This window comes from Trichosurus vulpecula, chromosome 1 (assembly GCF_011100635.1).
Source record: "Trichosurus vulpecula isolate mTriVul1 chromosome 1, mTriVul1.pri, whole genome shotgun sequence".
Lineage (NCBI taxonomy): Eukaryota > Metazoa > Chordata > Mammalia > Diprotodontia > Phalangeridae > Trichosurus > Trichosurus vulpecula.
The window spans coordinates 20,485,874-20,506,011 of NC_050573.1; the positions used below are offsets into that span (position 1 = coordinate 20,485,874).

Here is a 20,138-nt window from a genome sequence, read left to right on the forward strand (position 1 = left end):
TGTCTCTTTCCCTCTGTCTCTTCTCTCTTCTCTTTTGTTTCCCACTCTCTTTTCCCCCTTCCCATTTCTCTGCTTGAATTTATCTATGTCCACAATCGATCAGCTAGCACTTATTAAGTGCCTACTATGTACCATGTATTAGGAATACAAGAAGACAGAAAAGGACACCCCTACCCTCAAGGGAAAGGAATAAGTATTTATATATAACACCTACTACGCACCAGACACTACGCTAAGTACTTTCTAATATCTCATTTGATTCTTACAACAACCCTGAAAAGTAAGTGCAATCATCATTTCCACTTTACAGTTGAGGAAACTGAGGCAAATGGGGTTAAGTGACTTATCCAGGGTCACATGTATCTGAGACCAGAATTTGAACTCGGGTCTTCCTGAGCCCAGGCAGTACTCTATACACTATACCACCAACAGCCTCTAACCAGACTCAAGGAGCTTACATCCAATCAAAGACAAAGAATGAAACAATCCCTACCCACAAGCTTATATGCCAAAGGAGAAAAAACATCCTCTCCCCCCCACCACCACCCCATTCCCAACCCACCCCTGTAGAATATAAACTCCTTGAGGGCAGGTCTGTGATTTCATTTTTGCTTCTGTATCACCAGTGCCCAGGACATAAGCACTTAATCAATGCCTACTGAATGGAACTGGATCGAACTCGACCTATCTTTCTTTCCTAAAACCAAAGAATGGTTCCAAGACACAGGCATCCCCTGCTTCACCCAGGGTACAGCATAAGGCAGGAGCCCAGGGATCCCGTATGTGAGTGTGGGACAGGAGAGCACACTAGTTATGGAATGCTCTTGGCCATATGTCCTAAGACAAAGCACTTCACTTTCTAGGCTTCAATCTCCTCATCTCTAATATGAAAGGGCCAGACCACAGGACTTCTCAGGTCCCTGACCAATTGAAATCTATGGTCCTATAGACCATATGACACCTAGGTAACAGACCCTCCACTCAGGCAGGGTTTAAACCAGAGTTGGTTAACCTGGGGTCCATGAACTTGAGCTTTTAAAAATAATATTTTGATAACTTTTTCAATGTAATTGGTTTCCTTTTTAATCCCATATATTTCATTTTATGCATTTAAAAACATTATTCTGAGAAGGGGTCTCTTAGCTTCACTGAACCAGCTACCAAAGGGGTCCATGATTCAGAAAGAGGAAGAAGCCGAGTTTTAAATCCTGGGTCAATTTCCTCAAGACCTGATTTATTTCCACTAGGAAGTGAAATTGACGGTGCATCCCAACACACTGGCCATTTAGCCTATTCAGACGACCCCAAGGGAAAAGAAAGCCACTGTGTTTTAACTCATCTAACTTTCTGAAAAGAAGCCACTGCCTTACTCTTCCGATCTATAGGTTTCAGCTTTCCCTGGGAGTTGTCTCTGGGAAGGAAGGAAAAGCTTACGAGGTCAGGGGGCTCTGAGCTGGCCTGCCTCTTCCTCAGCGAAGAGAACCTTTGTTGGCTGCGGACAGAGAACCTTCGGAAGGACTCCCGACTTCGAGATGCGAAGTGTCGGAAGGAAGCCGTCCGCTTGAAGGGGGTCCGGCTGGGGCCATCACCGCTAGTCCGCTCATGAGCCACAGCTGTGGTCACCAAGTTCAGTGCCTCCTGGAAGGAGCGCCTCACGGTCCCCATCCACTGGGTCATATGGCTCTGGGCCACTGTCAGTTTGTCTCCGAGGTAATCCATGGGGACAGAGGGGAAGTGGAGGACAAAAAATTATAAACCAGAGTGAAGCCAGTGCCCCACCTTTTTGCTTCACTTGGGTGACGCTCACTAGCCCCCTCCTTCTTCGTTGCTTTGGTCTTTTCCCAAGGAAACTAACACATCCGAGGGTCTTCAGGAAAGTCTCCTCAAAATAAATCCATGAGCTATACAGAAGGCAAGTGGCAAAGAGGGTCCCTGGAGGGATCGGGCTGCATTGCCCCCAGGTTACAGAGTTAATATGTTCTCTTCTCGTCGCCCGTTCGATTCCCACAGACCCAATAGCCTGACAGAAAAACAGAGATCAGATGTGTGGCTGACCATCTGGACAGGCAGGGGAGCCAGGCTCAAGCTGCAGGTTTCATTCCTGAACATGACAGTCGCCCGAGAGCTGAGATTCGCCGGTGCCTGTTCACTTTCGTCCGATCCCACAGGTAAAAGGAATGGCTGCGCCTATGTGTGCTGCCCCCGTGAGTCTGTTAGCAGCTGGACCGAGCTCATGTTCCAGGGGCCAGGGGAGGGGAGCAGCACGTTCCGTGTTTATCCAAAGTTCCAGAGGCAGTCCCTCACAGTCCTTTCACCGGAATGTCTCCACGAATGATCAGCCCAAGCTGGCTTCTTCCCAAGGGAGACCACCCTGGTGCCTGTCGTCCGGGAGACTGGATCTCACCGGGTCTTTCCCTGGCTCCAAAAGCAGTTCATTTCCGGAGGCAGAGAGGTCCCTGGGGGACTTGGGCAGCACGGAGCCGGACGGGGAGGGGACAGCTCCTCGTGGCCCAACGGTGTCCTGGATGACATCAGACTCTGGGCTTGGAGAGGGGCTTCATGGCTGAGGAATGCAGAGGGGATGGGAGGCGGGCAGCTCCCTTCTCTGCCTGGGAGTTTCAAGACACTCGTCAATGTGGCTCTTCCCAGCACCCTCTTCTCTCACCCACCCTGACAATCCCTGGTAGACAGGCAGCCAGAGATTTATTCCCAGACATGCATGCATAGCTAAGAGGGAAATACATACAGCAAGCTCTCTGGCAGTCCCGACGTGCAAATCTTTGGCATTTTCCCTGAATATCTGGCAGCTGGGGAGAGGTTTAGAGTTGCTACCTCTAAAGCTTTAAAATGGGTTCCCTCATTCCTTTCCTGCCTGCCCTCCCTCCCTCCCTTCTTTCCTCCTCCTACTCAGGAGAAAACAATGAACTAGGTGAAGCAGCCGCAGCAGCAGCAAAGGTCTGCCCGAGGAAGGAAGGATCTGTGGCTGGGCTTTATTACTGCACAGGCAGAGGTTGCTATGGCAACCCCGGGAACAGCATCTGCCGGCTGCCTGGGCAGGCAGGAGTTTAACTGAGCGATTGCAATGATTCATAGTTTGCACAGATCACGTGGGCCCAGCCCCGGTGCATTTTAACCCTTTCTCTGGGGGGGACGGCACGTGCGGCGGACAGCTGGGAAAGTGGTAAGCTTCTACAAATAGACTACCTGAGTTACGGGAGAGGAGGGGTGAGATGTGGGACCAGAAAGGAAGGCCCTTAGAACATAGAACGTCAGAGCTGGGAGGGGCCTTAGAACAGGGAAGGTCAGAGTTGGGAGGAGCCTTGGAACAGGGGATGGCAGGGCTGGGAGAGAGGCCTTAGAACAGGGGATGTCAGAGCTGGAAGGGGCCCCAGCACAGTGGTCTTCCCACCATCCCATGATGCCACTCCAAGAACCACTCTCATCACCGCTGTCTTTGTTACTGTTCCTGTTATCACTGATATTTTCACATGTGCCCTTTAAGGTTTGTGAATCACTTTACACAATTATCTTATCTGTGCCTCATTACAATCTTGTGACACCAGCAGAGTAAGCAGTGGTTAATTATTAGCCCCATTTTATGGATAAAGAAACTGAGATTCAGAGAAGTCATGAAGCAGAACTAGGGCAGTGGATGAGGTTTGGGGAACAACAAACAGTCCTTGAACACAGACTACAGTGAAGTGGGGGGGGGATAGGGAGGGAACCAGCATTTATTAAGCACCTACTATGTGCCAGGCATTATGCTAAGCCCTTTACAAATCCAGGACACCAAGTGGAGCAGGGGCCAAGTCACACCCCGGAGGAGCAAGAGAACTCGATGATTGCTAGAAGGACCTGAAGAGATCATCTCTTCTCATCCAATCCATTCATCTCGGAGTGGAGGTGGACGCCCAGGTGGGTGAGGGACCATCAAGACATAGAGAAAACTGGTGGAAGGCAATGGGGAGGAAGAAGAAAACATGGTGGGGTTGGGGGCAAGAGAGCTAAGATCAGACTGGCCCAAGAGATAGAATGTGGAGTAGCGCTAGGATTGATGTCATCAAGGCGACCTACTATGTGCTAGGCATGGGAGAGAGGAAGTCAAAGCATTGAATCACTTTACCCTCAAGGTGTTTACATTCTAAAACAGACAGAAGACCTTCCTAACCAACAGGGCTTTGTGCAAAATTGGACCAGGAGGGCAGGAAGGGGGAAGGTCTCTCCTCGAGAGAGGCCTTCAGTAAAGGCTGGGTGACCACTGGGCAGGGAGGTCGTAAGGGAAGGAACTCTCCATCTTTATCTCAGTAACCCCAGTGCACAGAGGGTGGGGAGGGGGAAGGCCCCTCCTCTCTGAGAGGCCTTCAGTAAAGGCTGGGTGACCACTGGGCAGGGAGGTCATAAGGGAAGGAACTCTCCATCTTTATCTCTGTAACCCCAATGCACAGCACAGTGCTTTGTATATCACAGGCGTTGAACTGGATGGCAGCGAGCACCCCTGGGACCTCAGAATCCACCCAATCCAACTGCCCAGGGCCACGAAGGCAGTGAGTGCCAGAGGCAGGATAAGTTGGACTAGGTGCAATTTAACCTATTGTGTCATTCTGGAATGATCATAATAGCCAGAATTTATATGCACTTATGTGCCAGGCACTGTGGGCTAAGCGCTCTAAAATTATTCTCGTTTGATCCTGCCAATAACCCCGGGAGGCATGTGCTATTATTATCCCTGTTTTACAGATCAGGAAACTGAGGCAAGCAGTGGGTAAGTGACTGGCCCAGGGTCACACAGCTGGTTAGTGTCTGAGGCTGGATTTTAATTATTATAACAACAGCTAACTTTTATACAGCATCTATTTTATGCCTGGCACGGCGTGCTAAATGGTTTATAATTATGAGCTGATCAGATCCTCCTAGGAACCCTGGGAGATAGGTGCAATTAGAATCCTCATTTTTAAGATGAAGAAACTGAGGAAACAGGGATTAAGTGACTCACTCAGGGTCACACAGCTAGGAAGTGTCTGAGACCAGATTTTGAATGCAGATCTTCCTGCTTGCAGGTCCAATGTTCTAGCCACTGCACCACCCAGCCACCCCAACTTAATGCCTGGAGGAGGAACAAGACTTGGCCATGGTCACACAATTCAATTCTGGCAGAGCTAGGGCAGGAACACTGACTCCCAGGCTGATGCTCCTCCTCCTCCTCCTCCCCCTTCCCCCATTAACAGGGTAACTGGGAGGAGAGCTGCACTCCAAAACAATAACCTCCTCTTGCCTTATCTTGTGGAGCCTGTTCACAAGCCCAGGCTAGGCCTGGGGGCCTACCTCTACACGCCCCAAATCCTCATTATTATTACTACGGCCCATTCCCTGTAAACTGACTGAAGCGGGCCTTAATTAACCTCAGAAACAACGGTATCTGGAAATGAAATCTTGGGAGAACTGGCCAAAATCCCGTCTACCTTCCTTATCACCGGGTCAGCACTCCAGCAGAGGAAGACTACTGGACCCCAGGGGAAGATGGGGGGATGGCGGGCAAGGATGCCCACTCCCATCATTAAAGGTCGCCCTGAAAGTCGGATCACTGAACAAGGCCTGGAGCGCCAGCTCCCACTGAAATGGATCTGCTGAGCACGTGGCTCCCTGGGCCAGAGGCTTTTCCAAATATTTGCAATGGCCCCCCCCACACACACACACACTCTCTCTCTCTCTCTCTCTCTCTCTCTCTCTCTCTCACACACACACACACACACACACATACACTCACCCCCATAGGGGAGAGCAGGTCTAGGGCCTACAGGGAAGGGCCTCCACTTTCCTCCACCCAGGAAACAGGGTGTGTTTGCTCCAGGGCTGTACCTTCTATCACTGTTGGGAAACACCAGGCTGGATTTCCACAGTCTATTTTTCTGGGATGTGGCTGCTTTTGGCAACTTAATCAGTGAAGCCACATTCTCTAAACAAACCATACAATGTAGAATGGCGGGGCTGGAAAAACCCTTAGAACACAGAACATCAGAGCAGGGAGGGGTTTTTGAACCAGGGCTATGGGAGTGGGAAGGTTTGCAAAGTGCATAATAAACATGAAGTGATCCTCACAACAGCCCTGGGAGGCAGGCGCCATTATAATTCCCATTTTACAGATGAGGAAACTGAGGCAAACAGGGTGAAGTGACTTGCCCAAGGTCACACAGCTAGGAAGTGTCTGAGATGGAATTTGAACTCAGGTCTTCCTGACCCCAAGTCCAGTGTTCTTTCCACTATGACACCCACCTGCCTATAGCCGTTATTATTATTAATATTAATTACTGAGGTTATTTTAATAATATAGTAATGAGTTATGGTGATTAATAAGTAATATTGTTTCTTGTCTGCAATGTGTTCTATATATGTTACTTCATCTGATCCTCAAAATAACTCTGGGAGGTAAGTGCTATTAAGAAATCCCCTTTATAAACGAGAAAACCAAGGCTCAGAGAAATGAATTGAGTTGGCCAGGGTCACACACAGCTAGCAAACGTCTGAAATGGCGCTGGAATCCCCCCTCTGTTGATTCTCAGGTCCAGGGCACCGCCCAGGAAGCTCCACTCCCTCCCAGGGAAGTAAGAGCTAGAAATTGCCTTCAGACTTTCCAGGGTTGGGAACGTGCCACAGCCTCAAGGCCGCATGTGGCCCTCTAGGTCCTCAAGTGCAGCCCTTTGACCAAATCCAAACTTCCCAGAACAAATCCCCTTAATAAAAGGGTTTGTTCTGTAAAAATTGGACTCAGTCAAAAGGCCGCACTCAAGGACCTACAAGGCCACATGTGACCTCAAGGTTGCAGGTTCCCCACACTTGGTCTAGACAAACCACCTTCATTTTAAAAAGGTAGAAACCAAGGAAATGGGATGATTGCCTCCAGTCTCACATGTAGCAAGGACCAGAGAAGGGATTCAAATTCGAGGCCTCGGACCCCAGAGTCATGGTTCTTCTGGGAGCAGAAAGCGCTGACAATACTGGGAGAATCTCAAGCTGAGAATGTTCTCAGTGGAGTCTCTAAAATCCAGACCCAGGAGATGGAAAAACCAGAAGTCACACAGTGGGGTGTCTTCACGACGGAACATAAACCACAGAGAGCCAAGAAAAGCCTTCTACCCATTTCTTTAGGGTTCTTATGACGCCTGGGGGAGCTGGATGGTCCCAGGGAGCGGTTGAGCAGGGAGTCTGCCAAAGGCAGTTTGAGAGGAGCTGGGTTTGTGAATCCATCGGAAGGGGTTAGGTCTTTGCTATTCCCACACCTTTTCTATTTTAATTTTTTTTTTGCTTGATCTAGCGGAAAGAGTACTGCTCTTGGGAACCAAGAGAACTGGCTTCATTCAATTAAACATTAATCTTTAGGCTTCTGCTCTGTACAGAGCCTAGACTGGGCGACCGAGATGATGGAGGCTAGACACAGTGCCCTGGGTCTTGACCAAACTGCCCTTGACGAGAAAACTTTAAAGCATTCTATACATGCTGGTTAGTGCGGCCTGGGTTTAAGTGCATGTGCTAAATGTGCAACCTTAAGAAATGAATTCACTTAAATTTCTGAGCACTCCAAGAAACTTTCTCAGACACTGAGTATCCAAGGAGGTGTCAACTTGCTTTAGTAGAGGGAGATTCTGCACGTGGGAGTTCAAGTCCCTAAGCCCTATCCATTTGGCAGCCGAAGCCCTTCTCAGTCTAGCTCTGGTGATCGTCTCAGACTCATTTCACATTTCAGATAATTCTTCAGTCTGGCCAAACTCATCTTGTTACTGTTCCTCACAGACCAGTTGCCCACTATGCCTGGAATACACACTCCTTCCTGTCCTCCACTTCAAATGAGATTGTAACTGTAAAGGCAAGCATACAGTAGATGCTTACTAAATGCTGGTTGACTGTTAACTTGTAGTCCGTTCTGACACTGCTCACCATCCTTTCCCTTCAACGGGCCATCACCTCTAAAAATTCAAACAGTGGATTCTAGGACACAGGACTGGCAAGGATCTTATGGACTGTTTTTCCAAGTCCCTTGCTCTAGAGAGGGGAGACTGAGAGTCAGGGACAATGAGCAGAGGTAGGATTCAAACTCTGGTTCTCTGATTCTGAATCCACCTCACCACATCACATAAGGGCAGGTGACGACATCTACATATCAAGGGCTTCTTCTATTTCCTCTCCATGCATTTCTACTCCCTCCTCCGCCCCCATTAGCCTTGAACTTGCAGGAAAGCTATTGAAAAGCATCATTGTAAAAATAAATAAATAAAAATATAATGTACTCATTCCCTGGCTTAGCTCCCATAAAGGTTTATAAGCATGCGATCAAGGATTCTGGGAAGGCCAATGGTGCATGCCCTCCCCAGCAAGGCTTCCCAAAACACGGCGGGTCCCACGGCCTTCAAACATTTAACAAACATTAACTAGGCACAAAGTGCTCCAAGACGGGCCCATGATCGCTGAGGCTGTGCCACCCGCCTGTGCCAGGCTTCAATGCCTGAGAACCATCTCTGGCACATCTGAGAGCCAACACCATTGCGGGCAGAAGAGACGGCTTGTCCAGCTCCCAGAGGGGGTGGATTTGCTGGGTGGTCTGGGGCCTGTGAACCCAGTTCTTCCTCAGTAAAGTTAGAGCTTTGGATTAAAAGTCCTCAAAGGTCCCCCCAAGCACTTATTAAGCACCTACTAATAGGAAGCTCTAACACCCTATTTTCTAAGGCCCCTCCCAGGTCTGTTATTCCCTGTTCTAAGAACCCTCCCAGATCTGATATTCTGTGTTTTAAGTTCCTTTCTAGCTCTGACTGTTCTAAGGCCCTCCCACCTCTGACATCCCCTGTTCTAAGGCCCCTCCTAGCTCTGACATACCCTGTTCTCAGGTCCCTCCCAGCCCTGACATCCTCTGTTCTAAGGCCCCTCCCAGCCCTGACATCCTCTGTTCTAAGGCCCCTCTCAGCTCTGACATTCTCTGTTCTAAGGCTCCTCCCAGCTCTGACATTCCCTGTTCTAAGGTTCCTTCCATGACTATGCCCTGTCAGTCAGTTAGCATTTATTAAACACCTAATATATGCCAGGCACTATGCTAAGCCCTGGGGATACAAAGAAAGGCAAAAGCTAGTCCTTGCCTTCAAGGATTTTACAATCTAATGAAGGAGACAACATGCAAGCACATATATCCAAAGCATGCTCTCTCTGTACAGGATAAATCATAAATAATTAACAGAGGAAGGCACTGGAGTTCAGGGGTCAGGGAAAGCTTCCCGCAGAAGGGGACTTTTGCTAAGACATAATGAAGCCAAGGCTGCCAGGAGGGACAGAGGAGGAGGGAGAGCTTCGGCTGGCCAGAGACAATGCTCAATCAGGACATGCAGGGTATTGGGGAATGGCCAGGAGCCGTGGGACTGGAGTGAAGCATCCATTGGAGCCAGGAGCAAGAAGGCATGGGGGGAGGGGGCTGGCTTAGAAAGGGCTCCGAATGTCAGAGGATTTCGATTTTGTATTTGATCCTGGGGTGCTAGGAAGCCACTGAATTTAACAGAATGAGGGTTCTCCCTTTACAAACTGAATCTAACAGCTGAATGGAAGACAGATGGGACTGAAGGCAAGCTGACCCTCCTCTACCCCACAGCAGGCTAGAACCACAGCCCAGGTATGAGGCCCCTGCACAAGCTGATGGCGGGGGCACGTCTTGCAGAGGTGTTATAAAGGCAAAATTAGGGGGCCCTGACAAATGATTGGATCTAGGGGGCAAGAGTGAGGATGATGCCTGGGGGTCTGGGAAAATGATGGTGCCCTTGACAATAAGAGGGAAGGCAGGAAGCGGGAGGCAGAGACAAAGATATGTTCACTTTGAACATGTTGAGTTTAGAGTCTCTAACAGGGGTGGGGAACCTGTGGCCTCAAGTGGGGCCTTTCAGTCAAAGGGCCTCAAGGCCACAGGTTCCCCACCCCCGGAATCTAGGATATCTAGTTCAAGGTGTCTGAAAGGCACTTGGAAATGTGAGACTGGCAGTGGAGAGAGAGGTAAGGGCTGGGTAGGCCTGGAGACCACCAGCCTAAAGATGCCTCTGTGGCCCCTGGGGGAAGGACTCTGGGGGGAGCTGGTGCTCACCAAGCATCCTTCCAGATGGCCCTTCTTGACTCCATCAGAGCCTGGGGCTCCTGCCAAGTTTCCCCAGCCGCTTCCAGTCTGGTTTTTGTTCCTTAGAGACACTGGATGAAGAGTCCCCAAGGCTGTGCTCCTCATGGCCACTAGCCATGGCTGGGGGACCGGAGCCCAGAGTTCCAGCCCGCCTTTGGTTCTTCAAGCTGGCGATGCTTCCCAAACTGATGCTTGGAACTATTTATGAAAGGGGAGGGGGTGATGCCTGGGACACTCTCCTGGCATCTGTCACACTCCAGTCAATCTGGATTGAGCTGCTGCGGATGTCTGCTTATCTAAAGACTCACATTCCATTCCCTTTTAAGAGGTCTCAAGCCCAGGATGGAGGCAGGCAGGGAGGGTTGGGAAGGTGGGGGGAACCATTACACAGTCAATTACAAATGAGTAAAGGAAGGCAGGTTGCAAAGGTCCTCCCTTCCTGGCAGCCCAGACTTGGGACCTAGGAGAGATCAGCCAAGAGCTTACTGGGACCTGAGCTGAAGCATTTCTCCTCTGTGGCCATCAAGGGCTCCCTCTGTAAAACTGGGAGCCTGGACCATAGAGTCTAAGGCCCCTCCCAGTTCTGCCATTCCTTCTTCTAAGGCCCCTCTCAGCTCTGACATCCCCTGTTCTAAGGCCCCTCCCAGCTCTGCCATTCCCTGTTCTAAGGCCCTTCCCAGCTCTGACATCCCCTGTTCTAAGGCCCCTCCCAGTTCTGCCATTCCCTGTTCTAAGGCCCTTCCCAGCTCTGCCATTCCGTGTTCTAAGGCCCCTTTCGGCTTTGCCATCCCCTGTTCTAAGCCCTCTCCCAGCTTTGAGATCCCCTGTTCTAAGGCCCCTCCCAGCTCTGCCATTCCCTGTTCTAAGATCCCTTCCAGCTCTGACCTTCCCTGTTCTAAGGCCCCTCCCAGCCCTGACATTCCCTGTTCTAAGGCCCTCCCAGTTCTAGCATTTCCTGTTCTATACTCTAATGTTCCTTCCAATCCTGACCTTCTAGGTTCCAAGGCCCCACTCAGCTCTGATATTCAGTGTTCTCCATTCTAAGGGCCCTTTTAGCTTCTGTAGCTCATAATTCCATGAGTCTTCGTTGGAAGCTCCTTCCCTTTCTCCCATGCACTTCCTCCAAATCACTTTTGTCTCTGTCTCTTGTGGAATACCTTCCTTGGCTCTGCTGGGGGTGGTCCCAAAGGAAGGATGTGTGCTTAGATACCACCTGTTTCCTGCTGGGGCCCCTGAATCTCAATCCTCCCTTCTCCGATGTCCTGACCAGAGTGCTGGACTGGAAGGAGAAAGCCCCTTGGTGGGAATCCAGCCCCTCCACTTTCTACCCATTCGAGGCCGGGCAAGCCACCTCTCTTAGGGCCTTAGTTTTCTCATCTGTAAAAACGGAAGGGTTCTGAGTGTAATACAAGGAAAATTAGGAACCCCTGAGTAACCCCTAGCTACTGACAAGCCCCCCCAGAAAGAATGGACTCAGATATCTTTGGCATTTAGCAAACCCTCTGGGACTCCATGACTCCACCAAGGAATCTCAATAGATAGGACCATCCCACTGAGAGATAACTTGACAGACCCTTCCTGGGAGATATCCCTGGGACTCCGTGACTCCACCAAGGAATGTAAATGAGATTATCCCACTAGTACGATAACCTGACTGAATCTTTTGATCAGCCAGGACCTTTGTTCCTCTTCCCCCTCCCACTCTGTACCCCCATATCCTATATAAGCCAAGCCATCACCCCAACACATTTGCCATTGATTTGTGGTGCCGTACCCCGATGGCCGCCGGCTAATAAATTCTCCACTTAAAACCTATACTCTGTGGTGTGTCTCGCTCGCTTCTGGTACAACATGAGGTGGGTTCTAAGGTGGGTGCTGAGGTGTGTGTGCATGTTTGTGAGCATGTGTGTGCCTAAGGGTTCCTATACACAAGCTCTAACACTCTAGGATTCTCAGGGCAGTTCAGAGGGGCCCAAGGGACAATGACTGACTGTCCCTGGGAGCCCCCTGGTAATATGTTATATCAAGGTAAAACTAACCTTGCCATCAACATTCAACCATACCCACCTGGACTCTCCTTTTAGCAAAGGGCATGCATCTTTCTTGCCCAGATGATGCCCTTTGGGGGTTGGGGGGTTATGATTTAAGGAAAGGGGGGGTATTAAGCAAATTGTTTATTTTTTCAAGATCAAGACTCCCTGCCCCCCTGAATTATTTTCTCATCCTACTGCAAAAATGCCCAACAATATCCTGCGCCTGGCCTGCTTCTCCTCCCACAATTCATTATATTCTGGAACAAGCCCCAAGCCAGCTCCAGGAGAGGAGGACATGGTGGGGGTGGGGGAGAGAGCCACAGGCTCCCTAAAAACCAGCCCCTCCCCCAATCTGGCCAGTGGCAATCATCAAAAAACAAACCAAGTTCCCCCTTGGAGGAGGGGGAAGGGAAGGTGGCGGGGTGTTCTCCATCAGAGAGGGCTTCCTGACAACGAGTTATTTTCGGGATATTATAATAATCCCCTGGGTATTTTTTTCTTCCAAACAGGACTTAATGAGGTTCATTAGGACTGCAGCATTTTTTGAAGCTATAGGGGAAGGCATGAATGCCAATGAGTGAAACAGGGCCTCCCCAAAGCAGTGAGGGGGCTGGGAAAGAAACAGACTTTAATTACAAACACAAAGAAGGTCTAGAACAAAGTACCCCATGGAATCAGAGATCTCCCAGCTGGAAAGGTCTTCTGGAGGCCATCAGGTCCAAGCCACACCTGAATGAAGAATCCTTTGTAGACCATCCAGATGAGTAGTCTTCCAACCTTTCCTTGAAGACCTCCAGTGACAGGGAACTCACTACCTCCTGAAGCAACCGACCCCATTCCACTTTGGGACAGCTCTCATTGTTCTAAACTTTCCCTGACATCTGGCTCCTACCCAATTGCTCTGCCCTCTAGGGACAAGTAATTAGTCACATCAATGAGCAATTATTAAGCACCTATTGTGTGCCGGGCACTGTATTCCATTCTGGGTATATGAAGAAAAGAAAAAAAAAAAAACCCAGTCCCTGCTCTCAAGAGTTCCTAGTTCAATGTGGGCAACACCATGCAAACATCTACGTACAAATAAGATGCAGACAGGGCAAATGAGAAGTCATCGGCTGACAGAATAGTAGTAAGAGCTAATGTGTACAGTGTTTACTGCGTGTCAGACACTGTGCTAGGCACAGCCCTGGGAAGTAGGAGTTATTATTATTCCCACTTTACAGATGTGGAAACTGAAGCAAAAAGTGGTTAACACAGGGTCACACAGCTCATAAGTGTCTGAGGCTGGATGTGAACTCAGGTCTTCCTGACTCCAGGCCCTGGGCTCTCTACCTACTGCACCAGCTAGCTGCCCCAAGGCACCAGCATTATCAAGAGTGATGCATCTAGTCCCTTTTCCATAGGACATTCCTCCACATACTTGAAGATAACAATCATCCCTTTGCTCCCTCTTGCCCAGTCCCCAGACATCCTTTGCCCATCTTACAACGTGCTCATACATCCTAGATTCTAGTCCGCTCACTATACTGGTCTCCTTCCAGTGGGTCAATGTCTTTCTTAAAACGCGGAGCCCGGAAGGGAAGTCCAGGTGTGGTTTGACCAGAGCGGTGAGCAGTGGGACAGTGACTATCCTTGTGCAGGAAACTGTACCTCCCAATAGTGCCTTGGCCAGCGTTTGTTTTTGATGGCGGCCGCGACACACCGTTGATTCATGGTGCCCTTGTATCGTGAACACTCGCCTCATCACACCTCCTCCATCCCTATCCCTGTGTCTCTGAGTTTAGGAACTTGGGGAGTTTTTAGGTTTATTCAAAGATTCTGAGATTTATCCCTACTAGATCTCAACACCTGCTCTGTCCCCATGTTGCGTTAAATGGAGAAAATTTCACGCAAATAATTTACTTAAAGGGCCAACAGAGATCAAATAGGCAGCACTTGGTTTGTGGTACCACCTCCGGTTGTCAAGGCAACAGAAATCTTAGTGTGAGATGCTGCTTTGAACTTCCCTCTTACTCAGAACTCATTAAGGGCAACAGAGATTTCCTTCTTTATGACTGGCTTCAGGGAAAAGCCTCCTAAACCAAGCTAGGAGAGATTCCTCCTGTCATAGTCTCCAAGCACGATATGAAATCTAAAGATTACAAAAGTCATGTGGATTCATCCCTCCATCCCCAAAACCACCTTCTCCCTGTGTGACTCTAGAGAGTCACCTCCAATCCTGGAACAATATATCTCATCAGAGGCTCATAGATTTAGAGCTGGGACAGTCAGTCAGTCAGTCAGTCAACAAGCATTTAGTAAGCCCCTACTATGTGCCAGGAACTGAAAATACAAAGAAGGGCAAAACCATTCCTACCCTCCGGGAGCTCCCAGTCTAACAGGGGAGACCACTAGGCACAAACAAGCTACAGTCAGGATGAACTGGAGATCATCAACAGAGAGAAAGCCCCAGCAATGATAGGATGAGGAAAGGCGGTGGGATCTTAGCTGAGACTTGAAGGTAGCCAAGGAAAACCTTCGAGATCAGTGAGTTCAACCCTCTCAAGAAGGAAAGCAATCAGTATCAAATCACAAGAGGAAGAACACAGGAGCAGAGATTCAGAGATGAAATGACCCTCAAAGACACCTTCATTTTACCAAACTGAGACCTGGGGAGGTATAATATAATAACATGCTGCCTCATGAGAGAGGAAGAAAGCTGGACCAGACAGCCTCTGAGGCTGAAATTCTGTCATCCCAGAAAGCCACTGTGGATGAACCTGCCCCAAACACCAAGGAACGGAAGGGGCCATTGCTTTTCTCAAAGATGTCTTAGAATATGGCAGCTAGGTGGAGCCATAGTGCCTAGAGTACCGGGCACGTAGTCAGGAAGATCTGAGTTCAAATCTGACCTCAGACACTTCCTAGCTGTGTGACCCTGGGCAAGTCACTTCACCCTGTTTGCCTCAGTTTCCACATCTGTAAAAGGAGCTGGAGAAGAAATGGCAAACCTCTCTAGTGTCTCTGCCAAGAAAACCCCAAAATGGGGTCATGAAGAGTTATGGTTGCAGAAGCAACCTAAAATGCACAAAGTACTATGCAAACTTCAAGGCATCATATAAATGTCACTTACTACTATTTGGGTTTTTTTTTATTTTTTTGGAGGGGGGAAGGCAGGGCAATTGGGGCTAAGTGACTTGCCCAAGGTCACACAGCTAGTAAGTGTGTCAAGTGCCTGAGGCCTGATTTGAACTCAGGTCCTCCTGACTCCAGGGCTCAGGCTCTACCCACTGTGTCACCTAGCTGCCCCATTACTATGTGTTATTATTACCACCACCTGAAAAGACCTTAGCCTGAAAAGGTCAGGGTCTCCCAATGCCTCCTGGGCCATCTCTAGTTGTCCTGGTGAATACCGGGCCACTGGACCCAGATGGTTCTGGAGGAGAAAGTGAGGCTGGTGACCCTGCACAGCCCTGCCTCATTCAAATCAAAGTCAACTGCAAGTCATGTCACCATCTCCTTGATGTCATGGTCCTTTTTGAGAACAAAGGACAAACACAACAACAACCACCTGATTGATTCACAGAGCTGTCATAAATAAAATGAGATCAGAGGTATAAAAATGCTTTGGAAAGAGCCAAGCATCTCATTATTACTGTCACTCCAAGGCTCCCCAGGCAAGCCTCCTAGGGCCCAAGCACGGACATCCCACACTGCAAAGTCTGACCCCAACTGAGATCACCTGGTTTCACCCCATTCCTGGCTTTCGAGCTAGTTTTACTCCGCTTGGCTCTGAGGGAAGGAAACAGGAGCAGTGGATGGAATTGTGAAGAGGCATATTTAGGCTTAATGTCAGGAAAAAACCTTCCTAGCAATTGCCACTCTCCCAAAGAAGAGGGGATTGCTTGGTGAGGTAGTAAGCTGCCCATCACTGGAGGTCTTCAAGCAAAGGTCTGATGACTACTGGCTGGGGAAGGTGGAAAGGGGCACGTTTGGGCCAGATGTCACTCAGGCTCCTCCCAGCTCGGACATGCTATGGCTCTCCAGTGTTCTTTGTGCTAAGTGAGACCTCAACAACAATCACATCCCCTGGGAGACGTACTTGAGTCCGTGATCAATCAGAGAGGAAAATACTCTGAAGGGCCAGAGGCCCAGCCATCGGGGCTTCCTGTCCACCTGCACCAGCCAGGGTGAGCAACACGAAAAGTATGCAGCTGAGAGCCGGAGCCGGAGGGGAGCCGGTACAACAATACTGTTCCCCCACCCTCATCAGGAGCCAGCCAAGCTGGGCCTAATGTGAAGACAGTGGGGGAGGCCCTCCCTTCCCATGCTGCCCGCATTGTGACGCCCCCATCCAGCCCGGCCACACACGGGGAGAGCAGACGGTTTCAGAACCTATCATTCGGTCACCCTAATTTAGAGAATGAGGAAATTTACAGAATGAGAAAGAGCCATTCATCTGGGGTATCTGCAAACGAACAGGCCTCACTCACCACGAATGGAGGGGAACGGAGCCGGCTTGGGAAGAGACCGCTCGGCCCACGAGGAAGACGCAAGCTGCTGGAAATAAACACCAAAGGAAGGCAGGCTGGGGGAGCTGAGGAGAACATGAATCAGACTGTTTAGGGAGAATTTTCAAGAATTCACAATATTAAAAATATAGAGGAGAAGGGGGTGGGGGCGGGGTGAAGGATGCCCAAGCCCTACTGTGGCATGCTCAGCACAAACCTAGCCTGGCATTCACTAAGTACCTATTATGCGCTGGGCACCACGCTAAGCTCTGGGGATACAAAGAAAGGCAAAAGGCAGTCCCTGCCCTCAAGGAGCTCCCAGGCTAATAAGGGAGACAACATATACCTATGGGATCTAGTCAGAGTAGACAGAATAATGATGATGATAATTTGGGGAGACAATCTCTGACTTCAGCTGCATAGGGAATTCCCAAGGAGGAAATAACAACGTGACCTCCACCTCCCTCAAATTTAGGGTATTAGAGGACAGTCTAGGGACCCAGAGAGGTCAAGGGACTTGTCCAGGGTGACACACAGCAAGCCAGTAGCAGCCTTAAGACCAGTCTCTTTCTGACTTTAAGGGTGACTCTCTATTCATATCATAATAAAGACAACAACAAAACCAACATAAAATAATAATAATAGCAAAACTACCAACTCAAATTTAGAGGGCAGCCAGCTATTCACTGAGCAACTTACTCAACTGAGTGCATGAGGAAGCCCTCAAATCCGATAAGGTGCCAGGAGGTGCCAACCAGCATTGGTGGATGGAATTTCCTCACCCGGAAGAGCTCCCCACATCAATGAAACCAAGGGTTCCCTAACCTCTAACTTTAATATCTGCAGAGCATTTTCCTCCCTTGGAGTTAAGTGTTCCAAGTATGATCATCCTTGTCTTATAAAAGAGGACACTAAAGTACTAGCCCAAGGAAGCACAGCTAACGCCTGAGCTGAGATTCGAATCCTGACTCCACGCCCAGCGTTCTATCTCTCATGTTTCAAGAGGGAAGAGGACTCTGCCCTTGGAGGAAGGGGACTGAACTGGTGATTTTGGTCAAGTCTTATTCCCCCCTTAAATGACTCTGTTTCCCCTTCTGTAAAATGGGCTTTCCACCACCCATGCTACCTGCCTCACAGGGCTGTTGTTAGAATTAAATGGTAAAAATCACTGAGGCTGGTGGATTACTTGAGCTCAGGAGTTCTGGGCTGCAGTGGGGCTAAAGCTCATGCGCTGGACCGCTCCGCTCACAATGGCACCAGTGGGACTCCCCCAAGACTGTGGGGAGGGAGGCACCAACTTAACTAAAGACAGTGTAAGTAGCCCAGGTCAGAGATGGAAAAGGTCAAAACCTCCACAATATCGGTAGTGGGATGAGTCCCCTGGGTGGCCTTATGCTTCCTGAGTGGGTGAAATAAGGAGACCCGGTCTCAAAGGACAAAGATATAGAGATAGATCGGTAGATAGATAGATCCACGGATAGATGGATGGAGGGATAAAGAGATAGGTAGATGGATGGATGGATGGATGGATGGATGGATGGATGGATGGAAGGACGGACAGACAGATAAACAGATAGACAGACAGACAGATGGATGGATGGATAGATAGACAGATGGATAGATAAGTGCATAGATAGAGATAGAAAGAGAGAAAGAATCCTTTGTAACCCCTGGCTGAGATGCCTGAGCAGAAGGCGTCTCCTATGGCCTGGGGATCAACCCTCAGTATATGTTACTACCCAACTGTCCTCTCTCACACACAGCTCTCCATCGCCTTTGCATTGGCCATCTCCCATGCCTGGAATGCACTCCCTCTTCATCTCTAACCCACGGAATCCTTCTTCCTTCCAGACTCATCTCAAGCACAAACTTCTACATGAAGACTCTGCTGATCTTTCCAACTGCTACTTCCCTTGATCTCCAACTATTTTCTATTTATTTGCAGTTACTACTCTTTATGCTGATTCTGTAGATAGATGGATGGATAGATGGGAGGACTGGTAGACAAACAAATGGCAGACTGATGTATGACAGATAAGTGACAGAGATAAATAATCAATGGATAGATGATGGCGATGAGTAGATGGATGAATAGATGGACAGATGATAGATAAATAGATGGATGAAGAGATGGCAGCCTTATATATGACAGATGACAAAGACAGAGATAAATGGATTGACAGACGAACAGATGGATGATGGGTAGATGATGGAAGGAGGGAGGGAGGGATGGAGAGATGAATAGATGGATAGGTATATGACAGATTAATGTATATAGATGATAGAGATAGATAACAGGTAGAGATGATAGATCAGTTAATATATGGATGGATGGATGAAAGGCTGACGTGATAGATGAGAGAGATAGATAACAGATGGATGAATCAATGAATGGATAGATGAGATAGACAGATGCTAGATCAATAAATACATGGGTGGTAAATGAGAGGTTGATAATAAATGGATATAGATGGATGGTTAGATGGATAGATAGATAACAGATTGATATATGAAAGATTATGTTGTTTAGTCATTTTCAGTCATATCTGATTTGGCAAAGATACTAGAGTGGTTTGCCATTTCTTTCTCCGTTTCATTTTACAGATGAGGAAACAGAGGCAAATAGGGTTAAGTGACTTGCCCAGGGTCACATAGCTAGTAAGTGTCTGAGGCTGAATTTGAACTCGGGTCTTCCTGACTCCAGACCCAGTGCTGTATCCACTGAGCCACCTAGATGCCCTGTGAATGATTATAGAGATAGATAACAGATGGAGACATAGACCAAACATTTATTAAGCCTTCATTGTATGCCAGACACTGTTCTGAGCACCTGTTTTCTCCTCTGCTAGAACGTAACCTCTCTGAGAGCAGGGATTGCCTCATTCTTTGTCTCTGTACCTCAAACAACAGCCACAGTGCCTACAGTGGGAACTTAATAAATGCTTGTTGACTGACTGACATCCACAAGAACAGCACAGTGTGCATGGGTCTTGATCTCTACCAGTGACTAAAGCGGCCATGGGAAAAAAGACCAGAGTATCCCCAGATCTCACACAAGAGGTGCGCACTCAGCTTGGGTGACCTGAACTGGCCAGGGGCTTCTGAGGAGCCCCAGTTTGGGCCCCCTGGGGAGCCAGCCAAGGGAGCCAGACACCATCTGCTGCTCTGAGAACACAAGCACATCCTGATCTTTCCAGTTCCTTCCCAACCCATCCATGCAAAAGCAGCAGGAGCTCGGTAGTCTCTGAGACCCAAACAATGGCAAAACTGTGTTCCATCCCCCTTTAAAGAAGGGGGAGGGAGAGGGGAAGAGCATGGCGGACTCCACCACTTGGTGGCTATGTCTTAAGAGAGATTCCTTTCAGGCACGGGCTGGACTCAATACCTGCTAACAGTCATCTCTCAAATCCTGTGATTCTCTAGTAACTGTTTATTGGAGATTAGTAAACATATCACCAAATCTCAGCAGTTGGGAGAAAC

The 20,138-nt window shown here is 48.9% G+C and overlaps 1 protein-coding gene across 4 annotated transcripts in view; it reads right to left on the reverse strand.

The window, feature by feature from the left end:
* KIAA1671 (KIAA1671 ortholog) overlaps window positions 1-20,138 on the reverse strand; it is a 224,157-nt gene that overhangs the window by 69,134 nt on the left and 134,885 nt on the right. Inside the window, exon 1 of one of the 4 annotated variants that reach the window (XM_036758516.1) lies at window positions 1,435-2,958. The exons of the other annotated variants lie outside the window; for them this stretch is intronic. Within the exon in view, the coding sequence (XP_036614411.1) occupies window positions 1,435-1,719 (285 nt within the window). The 5' untranslated portion in view covers window positions 1,720-2,958. Of the gene's footprint in view, window positions 1-1,434; window positions 2,959-20,138 lie in introns of those variants that run through there. 4 annotated transcript variants of the gene reach the window in all.